Source organism: Pocillopora verrucosa, chromosome 1, assembly GCF_036669915.1.
Source record: "Pocillopora verrucosa isolate sample1 chromosome 1, ASM3666991v2, whole genome shotgun sequence".
Lineage (NCBI taxonomy): Eukaryota > Metazoa > Cnidaria > Anthozoa > Scleractinia > Pocilloporidae > Pocillopora > Pocillopora verrucosa.
The window spans coordinates 36,042,796-36,060,716 of NC_089312.1; the positions used below are offsets into that span (position 1 = coordinate 36,042,796).

At 39.3% G+C, this 17,921-nt stretch overlaps 3 protein-coding genes and 1 long non-coding RNA gene across 4 annotated transcripts; 1 reads left to right on the forward strand and 3 right to left on the reverse strand.

Annotated features, from left to right (window-relative positions):
- Positions 1-921: 921 nt before the first annotated feature.
- On the reverse strand, positions 922-2,868 carry LOC136279411 (uncharacterized). Its single transcript, XM_066163097.1, has one exon. It carries the CDS (start codon positions 2,866-2,868, stop codon positions 922-924), a length of 1,947 nt encoding a protein of 648 aa, XP_066019194.1.
- Positions 2,869-2,915: 47 nt separating this feature from the next.
- LOC136279412 (uncharacterized) lies at positions 2,916-5,933 on the reverse strand. The gene has a single exon (XM_066163102.1). It carries the CDS (start codon positions 5,931-5,933, stop codon positions 2,916-2,918), a length of 3,018 nt encoding a protein of 1,005 aa, XP_066019199.1.
- Positions 5,934-8,667: 2,734 nt separating this feature from the next.
- LOC131798457 (uncharacterized) lies at positions 8,668-13,627 on the forward strand. Its single transcript, XM_059116103.2, is given in 3 exon segments — positions 8,668-9,761; positions 9,764-11,400; positions 11,927-13,627. Coding segments are annotated over 3 exon segments (2,793 nt in total). The 5' UTR covers positions 8,668-8,891; the 3' UTR covers positions 12,213-13,627.
- LOC136283090 (uncharacterized) lies at positions 11,560-16,297 on the reverse strand. Its single transcript, XR_010718543.1, has 3 exons — positions 15,884-16,297; positions 12,487-12,525; positions 11,560-12,057 (listed from the first exon to the last, which is right to left on the reverse strand). It is a non-coding gene; the product is annotated as an uncharacterized lncRNA (long non-coding RNA).
- Positions 16,298-17,921: the final 1,624 nt, after the last annotated feature.

Below are 17,921 nucleotides of genomic sequence, written 5' to 3' on the forward strand. Positions count from 1 at the left end.
ACCATATAATCGATTTCTGTATAATCGAAATCTTCATGGTTTTGTTAAAAACCAATATCGCTTGAGTGATTAACTTCCTCAAGTTTACGAAACTTCCATGAGTACGAAACGAGAACATACCATACTTTTAAAGTCGTCACTTGAACATATTTCGAATATTTCATAATCTTCGTGGTGTTGTCGGACACAAACAGCGCTTCAGTCATAAGGATTTATGATATTTATTGCCTATTTACAGTCTAAGTCTGATCTTTTAAGTGTTAGTTTCTTCGGCGACTTGACTTTTTATTTGAACACAACTCGGGTTTCGGGCGACATGACTTCGGGCGAGATGTCTTCCGGGCGACGTAACCGGTTACCGCTATATCCACCCTACACTGATTACCTATGGCCCTACAAGACTAGCCTTAAGTAAAGTCAAGAGCTTTATGCCATAGGCACCTGTGTTCTCTATCACAAGGAAGGTGGGATTTGTCGGATGTGATGTGACAGTAGCTAGGTCAGCAAGAGAAATTTGTGATCGTGTAGTTTTATCCTCCTGCAGAGGACAGGAGGAATCGAACCGCAGACCTTCGCCGGATTCCGCGCTCCGAAGCTGTATCACTGAGCTGCAAAGACTCTACGGTTATTTTGCCAGTCGAAGATTAACTCAGTCCACGGTTTTAAACAGCTCCTTTATTGAATCATCGCTTGGAGTAGTCGCGTTCAAAATCCAGTGGTGTCTCACAGTTCTTCTGACTAGGAAGTCATAATACAGTGAATTCCGTTTATGACGTCATCACGTTATGCGATTAGTAATAATTAATTGAAAATTGTGGCCTTAATTAGCTAGCGCAGTAGATAACATATTAAACAATACACTCCCCCATCTGAAATGAGGTATAGTAAGTGTACGATTTACAAGTAAATTTAAGAGTTCAGTCACTGTTCATCAATAGGCAGTATTAATATTAGGCGCTGTACTGGTCGCTGTACACTTAGATAGCCTTTTCCTTTATATTTAGTTACAGGCTCATTTGTTATGTTCTTGTATTCGACGTCTACTTTCCGGACTCTCCCATCCGTTCCTGGATATGTATTAGAAACTCTCCCGATCTTCCATTTTCCTCTTAACAAGCTCGAGTCCTGTATAAGAACGATATCTCCAGTTTTTAAGTTACGGTGGGATGTATGCCATTTTTGACGTATCAGCAAACTGGGAAAGTAATTTTGCGTCCACTTCTTCCAGAAAGAAGATATTATCGTTTGTACGAACGAAAACCGTTTTCTATTACTCGCTCGCTCGTCAAAGTTCATGCCACTTGGTATTCGTGCCGTTGCTCTACCAAGCAAAAGATCGTTTGGGCAAAGATATGCACCGTCATCAGGTGACGCAGAGTGCCTTCCTATTGGTCTTTCATTCAGCAAGTTGGCGACCTCGTAAAGTACTGTTTGTAACTCTGAGAATGTTAAGGTACTATCGCCAATAGAAGCGTTAATAGCTCGTTTTACAGATCTTATGAGAGCTTCTGTGACTCCGTTCTGCCAGGGTGCGTCTGCGGATGTAAAGATCCACTCAAATCCCTCAGTTATGCCAAAACCTTTTAGTTTGTTCCAATCCCAAGTCTTGGTCATATTAGAAAGCTCTTTATTTGCTGCGACGAGTTGGGTACCGTTATCTGAGAATAGCTTAGATGGGTAACCATGTACTGACACGAATCGTCTGAAGACCATTAGGAATTTGTCTGTGCTATAGTCTGCTGCTATATCCAAGTAAACTGCTCTTGTCCCTAGACAGTTGAATATCACTCCATACGCCTTAGATGTTGTTCTTTTCTTTACTTCATCGCGAATCTTGTAAGGTCCAAACAAATCGATGCCTGTACTGCTCCATGGAGGGGCTGGTTTCAGCCTTTCAGTTGGAAGGTTGCCCATTACTTGTTCACTGACTTTTTTATCAAGTTTTCTACAAACGACGCATTTGGACTTGATTGATTGCACAAGTTTCAACAGTTTCGGGATCCAGTACCTGGTACGCACTTTGCTGGCTGTAGTTAATATCCCATGATGCCCTTTTCTGTGTATTTGCTCTGTAAATAAACGTGAGAATGGGTGATCGTATGGAAGGAGTATTACTTCTCTCTTGTTGTAGCTCATCTCCATCCATAACTCGCTTCGTCCTCTAATCACATATATACCATCTTCTCGCATCTTAGGACATAATCTTTTGTAATTCCCGTTCTCGATATCCTTCCCCATGTCTTGTTGAGCTTCTCGTATCCAAAATAATTCAGCCCTTTCCAAATCATGTGGTGTGAGATGACGTGTTGCGTTTTTCAGAGATGTTTTGGGGTTTCTGTCATAGAGTTTCAGAACTCTTGCCGTCACCCTTAAGAGCTTGTTATAATTTGAGTACTTGGTGATATCAATCCTTCCTGCAAGGGTACCCTGAAATCCTTCGATTTTTATAGCCAGTGCCGTCTTGACTCGTTCTGGTAATTGTGATTCTAAATAATTGCGAGTTATTGGCCAATCATCTTCTGGTTGTCGTAGGAATTCGGGTCCTTTCTGCCATGCGCTTTCGAGCCCGATATCGCTAGGCCTCTTCCCTCTCGTGAGACAATCAGCGATGTTGTGTTCGCTCTCTATCCAGTACCAATCTGTTTGGCTTGTTCCTTCTTGTATTTCTCCAATTCTTGTGGCAGCGAACGTGTGAAAACCGTAGGAATTTTTCTGTATCATAGCATGTACTATTTGTGAGTCAACAATGTGACGTTTGTTCAATACTGCTCCACATAGTTCGATACGATCGATGGATATTTTTTTGATTGGAGCTAGGCGATTCTTAGAGATGATCAAGTTACTTTCAAATTGATCATTGTTGACCATTGGATTTTGAATATTTTGCCAGTCGAAGATTAACTCAGTCCACGGTTTTAAACAGCTCCTTTAATAATAGCTTTCTCTATGTCTTGGCTAAGGTCACGGGCCAGTGCAATGTTATCTTTGCTTTCGATGATATCGTCCATGTAAGTGTTGGTTTGAATTATGTCTGCTGCTTCCGGATAATTCTTTCGCATCATCTCTGCCGTTTTTCTCAATGCTACAGTGGCGATCGTGCCGGACGGTTTATCTCCAAATGACACTCGCTGTATTATATAGGTGTCTGGTTCTCTCGTACTATCCATGTCGCGCCAAAGAAATCGGTGAGTATGTTGGTCTAACTCCGACGTTTTCACTGTGTGGTACATTTTCCTAATGTCTCCCATGAAAGTAACTCTGTTCTCTCTAAAGCGTATCAAGACTCCTAACAAGTTATTGAGGAAGTCAGGACCCTTTGCCCAATACTCGTTTAATACGTGCCCCATATAGTTCGCACTGCTGTTGAAAACTATACGGACTGGAGTAGATTTCGATTCTGGTTTGAGTACTTCGTGATGAGCAATGTAATGCGTAGGGCCTGTGTAGTTTGTTAATTCTTCCTCGGATAGCTTCCTTGCCACATTTCTTGCCACCATGTCCTTTATCTGTTCGTCATACACTTTCGCGTGATCTGCGTTCTTTCTGAGTCGTCGTTCGGTAGCAGCTAATTTCGCCATCGCTACTTTGCGGTTGTTAGGAAGCTTATGGGGGTCTTTGATCCAGGGGTATTCAGCGGTCCATGAGTTGTCTTCACTGTTGAAACGTAAATTCCGCTCAATTAACTCCAGTTCCCTTTCTTCCTGTATGGTATAATCTTTGGCGCCCAAGGAGCATTTTCCGCACTTGCATCCCCCGCACTTCGTTTTGCACTGAACACCAAGTGCCTCGATAGTGTAAAAATCTTCGACATTGACTTTGCCTACAAAGTTTACTCTCGCGTTTCCAAGATTATGGGTCATGCACGTTTCTTTAAGCAGTGGGTGAGTTCCTCCAACGCATCTTCCAAAACGATTTTTCAGTAGTATAAGATGCCCATTATTCTGTTCCCTTTCCGGGTGAAAGGCGGCGTATTCATAACCGATCAACACATCAACTGGACCGGCGGGTCGCGCTATTTCATCCTTTGAAACGTTTCTAAATAGGTGGGCGATGCTCTCTACGTTTACATGCTCGATATCAGAGGTGATTTTGTTGATCCCATATACTTCGAATTCCACGGCTTGACCTCGCTTGTCTAAAAGTGGTAGCTTGTATTTCATTGTTTCGATTTCCTCGTTCTGCCCTCCTATCTTCACTATTGAAAGATTCACTTTGACTCCACTGAGTTTTTCTTGTTTCGCTTTGGCGTTGGTTATGAAGCAAAGTGAGGCTGCGTTGTCCCACATTACATTAGCTGTCCCCTTCCTGGTTTTTACTCTTTGTACTCGGAGAAGACATGTATCGACGTTGGAGTCGCTGCATACATTGGCGGAGGCAGAAGCTTGCTGGGGTGTACTTTCATCGTTTTCGTGAATTGATGGGTGATGTTTCCTCTTGCAGCCATTCACGCCGCAATCTCTTTTTATCCTACAAGTCCGCTGCCTGTGACCAGGCTTAAGACAAGCCCAGCATGCTTGCTTTTCTTTGAGAAAATCCCTTTTTTCGTCAACTGTCTTAGCTTGATAAAGTCGGCAATTTGACGTCCAGTGCTTACCATTCTCGTGAATCAGACACTTAGGCCTAGGTTCTTTGGTACTTTCGTCTTTTCCAACTGTGATACCCTCCGAGTAATGTGCTGCGCCCTTGTGATATTGGTTGCTGCTTCCTGCACGGAGTGTAGCACTTTCGTATTCAATGGCATCCCTTTGACTCTGTAGAAAGTCGAGAAGACTTGGAAATTTGTTGCTTTTATCAACAAGACTGTCACGAGAGCTTACCCGTTCGGACCATTTCCGTTTGATATCTGACGGGAGTGCTTTCTCAATTACGCTGACTGAACTTGTGGTCGTGATCTCTGTTTCCAAGCCGAGTCCTTTTAGGTTACGATAACCATCCTCTATGAGGGTTACAAATTCTATAAAGCGTTTATCTTCTCCTTCTCTGAGCATTCTAAATCGCTTTATTTCGTCAATGATGACATCGGCAACTTTGGCTGGGTCTCCATATTTGTCGTCTAAACGATGCCACATCTCGTCTATGTCGTCGTCTACGCAGTTCACCAATCTCGCTGGCTCCCCCTTAAGACAGGTGCGTAGGACGTACGCTGCGTCACCTTTTCGGATTTGAGTCATAACTTGCTTCTGGAAATCTCTTTTAAATTGCGGATACTTGCGCAGTTCTCCGTCAAAGTGAGGCATTCGTACTTTTTCTAGTTGTAGAAAGGAAGCTGAGGCGGTAGACTCCTGCTTTGTTTCTTTAGCTTCTTCCACATTAGTATAGCTTAGCGCTATTTTCTCCTTTATTTCATGATAACAGGTTTGGATTGTAGCGATCCAATTTATTTCAGCTTCTGCTGAGTCTTGATTTAATAATTGTAGCAGTTCTGCGTTGGATCGTTTGCATTCCAAAAATTCTTCTTCAATTTGCGTTTGTAAATCTCTCAATGCAAAATTGGGAATTTCTTTAGATTGCAGCGCGTGCGAGATACTTTTGTATGAAGCTTCGAAAACTGCGCGCGCTGTTTTCTGTCTTGTTCGTGCTTTATCAATGTATTCTTGACGCTCTGCGTACGCACGTGTTGATCTTTCTTTCACAGTGATTTGTTCCACATATTTGATTTTGCGATTGGTCGCCTCATTAAACTTCTCTTGGACTTCTGCCATCCACACTTCTGCTTCTTCAGACTGATCGTCTGACAATAGCTCGATGTAGGCTTCATGTTTGCCTTCGAGTTCATCGTACGCTTCCGCGAGTTTCGCATAGTTTGTTTCAACTATTTCTACGCCTTGGTTGTTGTCTATCGACTTGGTGAGGAAGTTCTTCTTTCTTGTGAATCTTCCTTTAGCTGTTGTACGCTTGCCTTTAGCCTTCTCGATTTCAGCTGCGTTTTCCATCTTCGCTTATCCAGTTGTCGCTTTGTAGCAGACCACCGTGGATTTTGAATATTTTGCCAGTCGAAGATTAACTCAGTCCACGGTTTTAAACAGCTCCTTTATTGAATCATCGCTTGGAGTAGTCGCGTTCAAAATCCAGTGGTGTCTCACAGTTCTTCTGACTAGCAAGTCATAATACAGTGAATTCCGTTTATGACGTCATCACGTTATGCGATTAGTAATAATTAATTGAAAATTGTGGCCTTAATTAGCTAGCGCAGTAGATAACATATTAAACACTACAACGGTTAAAAAGGGTGTTACTAACTTCATGTGTGATGTTTGACCATGATCTTTGTGTGATAATCGACGCGTAATCTAGAAAGCCCGATTCATTCCCTGCAGAACTTTGCATGGTGCCGAGAATGCGATCTGTTCCCAACGACTAAAAGTCGTGACATCCACACAAATTCTTCTACCGGAGAAATTGGTTCCCAAAAAAAACCCAGTAGTGGAAGAACTGGATCGAATGGTGCGAATGCCATCGCATCGTAACAGGTCTCGATGAAAAAGATGAGGAGGTCCTAATAAATACATTGATCTACGCTATGGTTGGAAATACGAACGATATTCTGAAAAGCTTTCCTCTCTCAGAAAGGTCACGACAGAGTGAAATCCCGAGCTAAACTGCAGAATACCCTGCTACCATTTACATGTCACTGAATAAGAATAACGCTGGTTTATTGTGTTATGCCTTGATCTTCAAAGCTTCCTGACACATGTAAATGAGGTGGACTAAAGTGGCAGGGTATTCTGCAGTTGCTCTAAATCATGCTTCGAAACACACTTTGTGAGCGGTACTAATATTATTATTAAACGAGCACGATTCAACAAAGAGGGAGAGCTCTGACAAAGGCCTAACGCTCGAAACGTCAGCTTTGAAACTCTTTACGGTGGCCAGTTTACATTATCAAATGAATATAGTATCGATCCTCGCAGTTATGAACACCACTGAACTTAAGTAGTTGAAATAAGGCCTAAAAAAAATTTAGACCCGTACGGGATTTGAACTTATGACCTCTGCGATACCAGTGCAACGCTCTACCAAGTGAGCTCACAAGCCTATGTTAGATCCAAATAAACCTTCGAAGTGGTAAATAATAGCTGAATCAGTAATACTTCAACTACTAGTTCAGCAGTGGCTGCGAGGGTCGGTTCTATATTCGTTTCTTCAACTGCATTGCACATATTTGATTTTCATATATTTTCAGCCATTATTACATTATCAACTCTGTTGATAATATCAAATTCTTTGAAGTAGCACCCCTCAATAGCACCACCACAGAAAACACTTTTTTACACCTAAGTCATTCTTTTGTCGTCACGGCATTCCAGAAGTTGTCATATCAGCCGGACAATACCTTTACATCGAGCTTGGAAGCAAGCAATGCGCATCATTTCTCCCTTCTGCTAATATAATGAGGCATTGGCTGAATCAGGCCTGACGAAACTTTCATACCGCCGTCAGGAACTATTTGATAAATTATTCAATAAGATTATTCCGAGCGAACAGAACAAACTCCATAACCTTCTTCCTGCTCGCAACACAAATACTTTGAACCTTAGAAGCAAACGAAAGTTTAGGCCAGTGTTCAAGACAAACACATTTCGTAACAGTTTAGATGCCCTTAAAGACTAAAATATTTTATTGAAATTTTATATTAATCGACATATTTTATTTACAAACGTAACAGATATACAGACAAATGTTTATACAAAGTTGCTTTAAACCACTGATAGTTCTATTTAATGTTGTTATTGATTTTATTCTTTGTAATAACCGTGTAATTCAATTGTTTAAGTTTCAAAGCGACTATAAATAAACTACTTACCCTACTACTTATCCCAAATTGACACCACTGGAGAACGGACACACCCACTGCATAGCTACTCATGGAAAGGAAAACACGCTCTACCCTCCCAATGTCACCAGACAAGCTGATTCCCAAACTGCCAAACTTGAAACTGTTGCAAGACACAGAACGCAAGTGCAAACTTAAACAAGCTGAGAACTACAACAAACGTCATCAAGCATCACTTCTCCCTGAGGCAAATATGGGCGACAAAGTCAGCAAAGTTCGCATATCACCTCGTACCAAGTCCAAAAAAAAATGTGGGAGGAACTTTGAACTCTCAACTAGAAGGAATTAATCTCGCTCATAAGAACGCACAAACATCAAACTTAGCAAGCCTCCGTCCACAGTCATCAAAACACGTTTAGGCAAAATTATCAAGCCGCCAACTCGATTGGACTTGTGAACGTCTGAACATGAATAGACATAAACGTTTTGCTTCTTTTATTTTCGTTAATCGGACGATAACATTCTATAAGGTCTAAGAACACTTTCTTATAACGCTCCACATAGAATTAGAGCATTATTTTGTTTGTAGAAAAGGGGATGTGTGATGATTGACACACGATCTTTGAGTGATGATTGACGGGTGATCTTGAAAGCCGAACAAATCATTTCAGAACCTTACAGTTCATAGGCTTAAAACCACACTTAGGAAATTATCGATCCTATCTCATGTAGCCGAGGCATCCAGATTATTACCATACCATATGATGATGATACCATGTAATCACCAGCATCAGGAGCCCGTGATAGGCTCCTGCCAGCATCCACTCCGCCCCAAGACAGCTCCCAAGCATTCGGGCCCAGTGCCTCAGCTTGTAAGCGAGGATGCCGTTGTGATAGTCTGTAATTCGTTATTTCTTGGAGAAAACCGGAGAGACAAGACATGTAATAGTCGAAAAGTTGTATACTCAAACTTCTTTGGCGTTTCTTCTAAATGATCTCAAAATCAAAATTAGATTCGTTGACTTTTTTCCTGATCCTTCGAGATTTCTACTTACTTTGGGCTGAGGCACGTGAACACGGATGTGATTTTGTCACATGAACAGACTGCTATTTCAAGATGGCTGTGACCATTACCCACTTAACTTTAACTGACGACCACACTTCAAGAACTGCTGCTGAAGTGATGGCTTGCTTGCAGCTTGATCAAGGTTCACCGGAAGAAAAGCAGAAATGCGACAGGCTATTGAGAGACCTTGATTTTCCAAGTGAACATCAAAATGAAGAGGAGTACAGTCAGTTTGTTTTTAATGGCCAGTGTTTGATACTGGGTGACTCCAGGGTTGGGAAAACGAGCCTAGTGAACGCTCTTATTAAAAAGCCGTTCGACAGTGAAGAGCCAAGCACATTGGGAGTCCGCACAAACTCGGTAGACCAGGAGTGGCAAAATGCGAACCTTGCGTTCGGAAGTTTTGCTCGATTTGGAAAGTCCGTTCGTTCCCTAAGAGCCTTTATTTCATCGGGAGAATACTTAGCTTTTGAAGATGGAACATCAACACTGTCTTTGTGTATGATTTGGTCACTGTATTTATTCTCTTTGATGCTATTATGGAAGTTTCCGTATCCAATAACTCATTTGATAGTGTTACATATTGCATTTTTCTTAGTTCACTTTACGTTTCCATGTCCTCTTCACTTCACTTTGGGCCTCATGGTTGCTCATTTGGTGAACGGTTTTTTCAAAGGGATCCACTGTTGCTGTGTAGAGTTACCGTGTATTGGACGTAAACATTTAGATTTGATTCTTGACAAATTTATAGTATATACTATACGCCTTTTCTACCTTAGTCCTCTCACTGGAAAATTTATTGCCTCCTTCCTTGGACCCCTAAGGGAGAAATGGGTCCGTTCGCGTTTACTTAGTTATCGAAGTGATATTAAAATTTCCCTTCCGGGGCAAGTAAAAATCTACAATCACAGAGGGTTTTCTTTTGGTTTGGGGGTTTATTTTATGATATAGGATCTTTCATGAACGGCTTTGGGTTAGGTTTCTGTGCTGAATTGGTGATCAACATGTCAATTGTCAGTTACTGTGAAATTCTTCATTATACCTTTATGCTGGGGTTTGGTTTATCACTTCTTTGGTTCATACGTTCAATGTGCAAGGGAAGACGTTTCATGGAGGGAATTGTAAGCCCAATTATATTTATTTTTGTAATTGAGTGTGCGCCCTACAGATCAAGATCATCTTATTCTACGCTGTCTTATGTAGCACTGTTTGCAGGATGTGCCTGTTGTGCAATAATCTTCAATGAAAAGTATGTATCAAACCTTGTTGCATGTACTTACAAGCTTATCTTTGTACAAAAGGTAGCACTAGATTACCAAGGGTTAAGAAAGGCTCTCAATGTCAAATTCTCAAGTCTCACATTGGGCATTCTAGACTTTGGAGGTGATAAAGAAAACTTAGCATACCATCATCTCTTCTACAGAAATCAAGCAATATATGTTATTGTATTCAACCTTGCACATTTTGCTGCCAGCAACTTCCAATATGTAGAAGCGAAAATCCAAAGAATTTGTTTCTGGTTGGAATCCATCTACAGCAAAGTAGGGCCAAAGGCACCAATCTTTCTTGTTGGTACACACAGAGGAAACATGAGTAGAGTCAGCCTTGGTTATTTGAATAAACATCTGCAACAGAGCTTTTGGCAAACCTTTTCTAATGATCTGACAATGAACGAAGAAGATAAGTTGATGTATTTTCCTGTGGAATCCAAGGATGGAATTCATGATAGAGGAATTAAAAATCTTAAAAGGACAATGACCCTCATAGTTGAGGAAAACAAGACAACTTTGGGACGAACAATTCCATTTTCATGGATTAAAATTCAAGATGCAATCATTAATTTGTGGGAGAATGGTAGTGCAAAGTTCTGTGTATCCCTGGAACATTTTCCAACTTCATTTAGAGACTTTATTTGCAGCAACTGGTCTAAGGAAACTTTGAAGTATTTTCATGAAAAAGGCCTTGTAATTTACATAGACAAAGGTGAGAATTCAGTCATCTCTGAGTGGGTTCTTTTGAAGCCATCACTTCTAGTTGACATCACAATTCAACTGATCACTCCAAAAACAGATGATGAATTATTTTCACAACATGGATTCAGGAAAGAGTGGACATTACTACACAACAAGGGAATGCTTACAAATTCCCTTTTGAGGCACATTCTTACTACAATACATGAGAATGAAGAAGCTATGACTGGCTTTCTTGAGGAATATGGCATTATTTGTCCCTTATTTTACAAGGTTAACAATGACATGACAAAGGCAATAGTAACACATTTTGTTCCTGCACTGCTTCCAGTTTCAGTGAATGGGAATGCATCGGTTTGGAATGATCATCCCACAGACAAGCGGCTCTATGTGTTCTTTGAAAGGTTCCTGCCAGAACCTCTTTTCCATCGTCTCCTATCACGTGCTCACCAACTTAGTCAAAAAAACTTCCCTAAGGGCCAGCCTCTCATAAGCAGACATGTTGGCAGGTTTTGGCTAACATCTACTCAGCCCTATAGGCTGCTGCATCTTAAGGAAGAGAATATAATTGAAGTGACATTTAGCCACAGGTTTGTGCAATTAAAGGATATCAGTCATGAATAGGAATTAAAGCTCAACTGTCTCCAGTGTATGATATATGATATGGTGATAATCCTTTCATAATCAACTTTTTCCTCCCAAGACATATGGCAAACCTGGAACTGTGGTTGGGATTTCCCAAGCCAGGTGATTTGTGTAAAGCCAAATTATGCTGCAGTGACAATGCATATTTTCAAAACAACAATTTTTTTTTTATTTGGGTCAGATTCAGTCTTAAATCTCCTTTGTTGAAAGTAAGTACATGAACAAAAACAAAAAGAAACAAAATTCAGTTATCAACATCTGATGATAAAAATGCAACTATACTCTAGAATAAACGACTCACATGAGATAAGCTATATGTTTTAAATGGGTAACATAAATCAATTCACTCAATTATTGCAAAGTACATTCTATGAGAGGTTTTTGTTTTGGTATTACAATTGTTGCAAGATAAAAACAGAATGAATTCAGTTTTTATGGAAAAACTTCTAATTGAACCATTTATATCAACAGATGTGAAGCAGCTAATGAGCATCCTTCAAATGTGTTAAGTCAAGTGTTTGGCATGGTCAAATGGCTCTGTTGGGGGCACTTTCCACATGTCAAGTTTCACTGTGGCCCAGCCTGCCCCTCAGAGAGGTGTCCTGGGTATCAAAGAGACAACATATCACATCCAGGTGTTCAAAAGTCAATCTCTAGGCGACATGTTATACATGTGTTACCAAAGAAAAACTCTTCATTTTTGTGTGCCAACCAAAATTTTGAAAATGATCTGAAGGAGTGGCAAGTGAAAGGTTGACTAACAGATGTGCAACTTGTACATGTATACAGTGCTTGTTACCTCTTTGTGAATGAGATTATAGTTTTCCACATGGTGGCAGAGCTGACAACACTTGGAATGAGGAGTTATGTTTAGAACTTTTCAGGTATCCGTATTCAAACATTTGAATTTGTCACTTTTTTTTAAAATTGTTTACTGCAGTTTTACCACATATTTAATTTCACTTTGCTTTGAAAGTGGCTACAGCTGAATTTATTGGCTGCATGTTCATCAAAATAATAGCTAAACTTACCTTATTTGTTTGCCACCAAGATGAACTTGCATGTTTCATCTACAATAAGAAGGGTTTCACCTTTTCAAAATTTATGAACATAGTCTACATAGAGATTGGAGAATTAGAGAACACTGAAAATTATTAGATTGTTAGAAGCACTTCAAAGTATATTCGTATGACTTTTTACATGGAAACAAGACTAGGTGTACATTCAGTTACAGAATCTTCACCAGCCTATATTATTCTTAATTCAAACTTTATCTTCCTTGTTTTTGAGCATGGCAATATGTTTGAAAATTGAACTACAAACAAAACAAGTTTCACCAAAACATAAATATGTCTGTATTTATGGCAAAGCTGGTAGATACTTTTGTCCTTTTATAATTCAACCTATGTCTACTTACAGTATATTAAATAAATGGGATAAGTTTCTAAAGAAACTATGGTGCTGTGTCAGTTGGGGAGTATAACTAGCCAATGTTGTTATATCAACTGGGTTGGTTTGAGAAATAAATTCTTGCTCTAGAGTTTTGCAGCTTTCTAAACTGCCTAGATGTAGGTAAAAGGCTGCAGACTACCATATACTGCTCAGAATGGTTAATAATAATATTAATGATAATAATGATAATAATAATACAAGATTTTATATAGTGCCAATTCTGTGAGCTCAATGGGTTGGGGAGATTAAAGTTTCTAGCGATTGGTTTGGATACATCCTTGTCATTCCTTTCTACATTATGAAGGCGCTTGTGGAATCAGTCACTAAGTCATCTTCCTGTTTCACCAAGGTATATCTTTTTACAATAGGTAAAAGTTACACAGTAGATGGCATTGCTGTAGGTAAAAATATCAGGACCTAAAGCAAACCATTAAGATTACTGACCACTTTGTAGGCACCTTGATTTTCTGCACATAGACACACACACAACCCACATTAAGCTAATTAACCCTCATGAACAGCCAACAATCGAAATTTCAGCTTGGAATCTCCTAGGCCAATTTACATTATCAACCCAGTTGATAAAACAAAATTATTTATGTCTGCTTGACCCGTTCTTGTAGATAGGAACACTTACATACAAGAAAATGCATAAGGTACATAAATCCCTAGAATGAGTTTCTGTAATGTTGATCCTCCTCAACTTTAAAACCTTTCTTTTAACTCATGAAATTGAAATAATAAGTACTTTGTCATGAGCCAGGGTAAAAATACCATTGGTGTAAAACAATTATGCCATATTTTCTATATGGCAGCCAAAGTTAGAGTACTGTAGTCTGCACTCTTGCTAGCTGACAAGACAGTGATGATAGCTCTATCTTCAACTAATACCTGGGTGGCAGGGAGGAGGCAGGGGTTTGAATCCCAGCAGCACATAAAATTTTTTAAGTGCTTCTCACCTGCCTCAACCAATAATGATTGACATAGTAACAGTAACAGTATTGATCAATTTAGCTATACAATTCAAGAACGAGATCTCCTTGTTCCTGGATGATGAGACACTGGAAAAGCTGGCTACCTATGCTTTCATTTCCTCTGCTGATGTTCTAGGAAAAGGTGAGGTTACTTTGCTAGTATTGCAGGCAACCGAATCATAGATAACTTCAACACAAGTAAAAGAACTTTGATCTCGTGTGAAGAATGAAACCTTTGGAGGAATGACATGACTTCATCGTGGAATGATGTAACAATATGTAGGAACTATGTGACCGACAATTGGGATGGACGGATCAAGACGACTGTAGTGAGCACAGAATGTAAAGCTCAGATATCCTTCCGATTGGTGGCATGAAGGATAGGTGTAATTTTGGCTGGTGAATTCTCAGAATTTTCCTCTTGAAAATTGTGGCCACCATCTTTTATTTTAAATAGATGCATAGCTGCGTAAACTCGGGCTTTCAATATTGCACATCTGGAGTTATCTTAAGGGGACTGCCATATTGCCATTGTTCCTGTCGTCACGCAATTTCGCCATTGCCAGTCATGAATAAGTCTACTTGTGTTTATTTTTGTCTGCTGGAGTGTAATGAATGTTCTTATGGTACTAGACAACAATCAAAATAATATATTACCATATAGGAGTAGGTTCCCACGGATGCCAAAGGTTGAAATTCAAGGGCTTTTCAATGACTTTGAAGGCTAAGTTGTAGAAAATTGAAGGACCACTTTTGGAAAGGTTTGCATAAACAACTTCAAAATTATTTAACATTGTTTCTCAGCTTTTCCATGAAAGTACTGTAATTTTCAACTTGAATACTGCTAAAGAAAAAGCATTGCAAAAATCAAGCCCTAGTCCTCAAATTCAAGTACTTTCAAGGCCTTGAATTTTTATTTTTAAATTCAAGTATCTTCAAGGACTTTCAAGGCTTTTACAAACTCTGAGTAAATAATGTATTTGCCTTTAACTGCAAGGAGAAGGGAATTTTTTATCTATTAATGGTACCGAGTCATAGTTTGTTGCCAAATGTTCACCCAAGGAGAGTTGTCAGAAGTCATTAGATTGAAGTAATATTACTGTTCAATAGTTCATATTGTTTTTAATAGAAAAATCTCTGAAACCACCACAACATTATATAGCTAGAGTGAGTGCTCTTGGTAGAGCATCGATTTTGGGAATTACCTATAACAAAACTATAATAAAATGATGGAGATGTTTCAATATTTGGTATCAATACTGAGTTCTTTTCCTGTGTATTGATCGGAAACAATGTCAAATAGCTCTAACTGAGGAATTTTGCACAAGTTCTCTTCAGTTTCTTGGATGATCTGTTCTTGTTAATATTTTGAATAACATTTTACAGTGACAGAATCTAACTCATGTAAAACAAAAGTTGACATATATATACATTATGATAGTCGCCAAAGGAAATGTTCATGTTGGCGGTGATTTTGTCTCTTCATTTGATCTTCTTCTTTTGTAGGATAACTGATAGTACTGTGGAATTTTCCTCATATTCCACCATAAAGTTAACTGAGACCAACTTGAATACAACTGATTTCCAATATTCATTATTGACACAAGATCATTAGCAGAATTGACTCCTTGTTTGTTATTGTAAATCAAAGAGCATAAACTCATTGCAACACATTGTTGTCCTGAATTTTGTCCAAATACCAACTTGGCTAATGTTTTGCTAGGTCGATGTACATTGGAGTAGGACCAAGGTTTTTCTCTATATCTGAACTCAGTTGAAATTTACAATAGTTTGTATACGTGTGTCTGACTCTTGTAAGACAAATAGGTCTATTACAAGAAAACATTGATAAATACCGACTTGCTCTATACTTCAATTTAGTTATCCTTTGATATACCCTCACAGAACAATTCAACAAATACTTCTTCTCATGTTGTGTAACTTTATTTAATCTTACCCTCTTCGTATTAAACTTACAAACACTCTTTGTAACTTTTCTAACCTTCACATGACGACGTAGCCAAGAGGACTTCGGTATGCTTGGACGAATACGCTCATAAACAAATTCCTTCAGTTTTCTGCCCTTTCTTCTGAGACGTTTCATAGCTTCTGGTATTCTACTGGGATCTCGATCACGTCTAAATACACGGTTCTGTTGACATGTAAACATAATATGAGATAGCTCGTTTGATATGGCAGGTTTTGCTTGATATTTCTCTATATAAGGTTCACTCGTAAAGGATCGCTCGTAAATTGATCTCTCGTAAAGTTCGCGGACCGATCCGTTCCCAAAACGCTCCACAAGTTTTAGTGTGGGTGTACCCCGAACGGTCTGTGACTTTGTACGTATATTGAGCGTAATAGCCATCAAATTTCTTTCGCGTACATCAGGCAAGGAAATTGGGGAGTTACTACATCACGGGCGACGAGCTGGGGATGAAGAAATGACCGAAATACGAGAGGTCAGCGGGGAAACAAATTTAATAATTCATATAGAGACATATCAGTTGTAGTTGCAGAAAACAATAGTGTTGTAAAGTCGAAATGTTAACAGTATACTTCGCTAAATAAAATGTGAAGCAATTTTTCAAAAGTGTTGATGGCACATATATCTTTTACCGCTGTATTAAACAATGGAGGTATCGGGAAAGGCATCAAGAAGAATTATATTTACGTTTTGTAACTTACAAAAAAAAAATCGTATTGTAAAGCCAAAATGTTACCAGGTTATACTTCGCTAATTCAAAAGTTAAACAATTTTCCAAACGCTTTGACTGGAACAATATTTTTACTGTTATATTAACCAATGGAGACATCGGGAAAGGCATCGGTGACACCGGGAAAGGCATCAAGAAGTCGGTTTGCTTTTCACTTGAATTTTTCAATCTCGACTTTCGATTCCGGAAAAATGAAAAGCTGAGCAACTCTAAAAAAGAGTCATTAATAAGTTTGTTTCCACAGCCTTTAGATAAGACATTTTAAATTTCCATCTGCTGTAGTTCTTTTAGTGTTTATTATATGTATTCAATCGCCTCATTTCACGTGAAAAAGGCATGTAAGAAAACACTGAGCTTCGAGAAACAGCCAAGTTAAGGCTAACGTGTTTACCATGCTTAAATATAATCAGGGCCACTTGTTTAGGAGACCTTTTTTCAGAAGATCCAGGCGTTCAAATAATTCTGTTTTCCGTTCGAAGTGTTTTTTTCCTATTTTATTTAACAAATGAACTCGGGATGAAAACTTAATTTTCGAAGCGAACGGCAGGTGAAATGTTGTGTTGGTGTCTCTGTCCCCCCCACGTCTCTGCGAAAGGCACATCCAGACAAGCTGCATGGAAAAACTGACCACAGCTATCATACCAAATTTTAAAAAAAATTCTTTTAAACGAACGGACGGAACTACGAACGGTAGCTGTAAAATTTCTTTATTCCCTGACGCGTTTCGTTTAACTGTCGTAAACTTCTTCGGGGAGTTTTACAATTTAACACTAAACACCTGTATTTATAGGCCATAGTTAGTGGCTATACGGGAGCCAATAACCATAAAGGCTTGGCCGAACCTACAAATAGGAAAAGGTGAAGCTGCGGAAAATTTGAAAATGTTTTGGCGCAAGGTGGGAGAATTCATTTGGGGACCACGGTTTTTTTTTCTTTTTTCGTCACGCAGCAAGTTACAAAACGTAAATATAATTCTTCTTGGTGCCTTTCCGGATGCCACCGATGCCTTTTCCGATGCCTCTATTGTTTATTACAGCAGTAAAAGATATATGTGCCATCAACACTTTTGAAAAAATTGCTTAACACTTTATTTAGCGAAGTATACTGTTGATATTTCGGCTTTACAACACTATTGTTTTCCGCAACTATAACTGATATGTCTCTATATGAGGTATTAAATTTGTTTCCCCGCTGACCACTCGTACTTCGGTCTTTTCTTCATCCCCCACTCGTCGCCCGTGATGTAGTAACTCCCAAGGAATTGCCCACGAAGGCAGCCATTGCTCTGAACCATGCGAATTTACTTCTCGGGCGTTTCTTTCG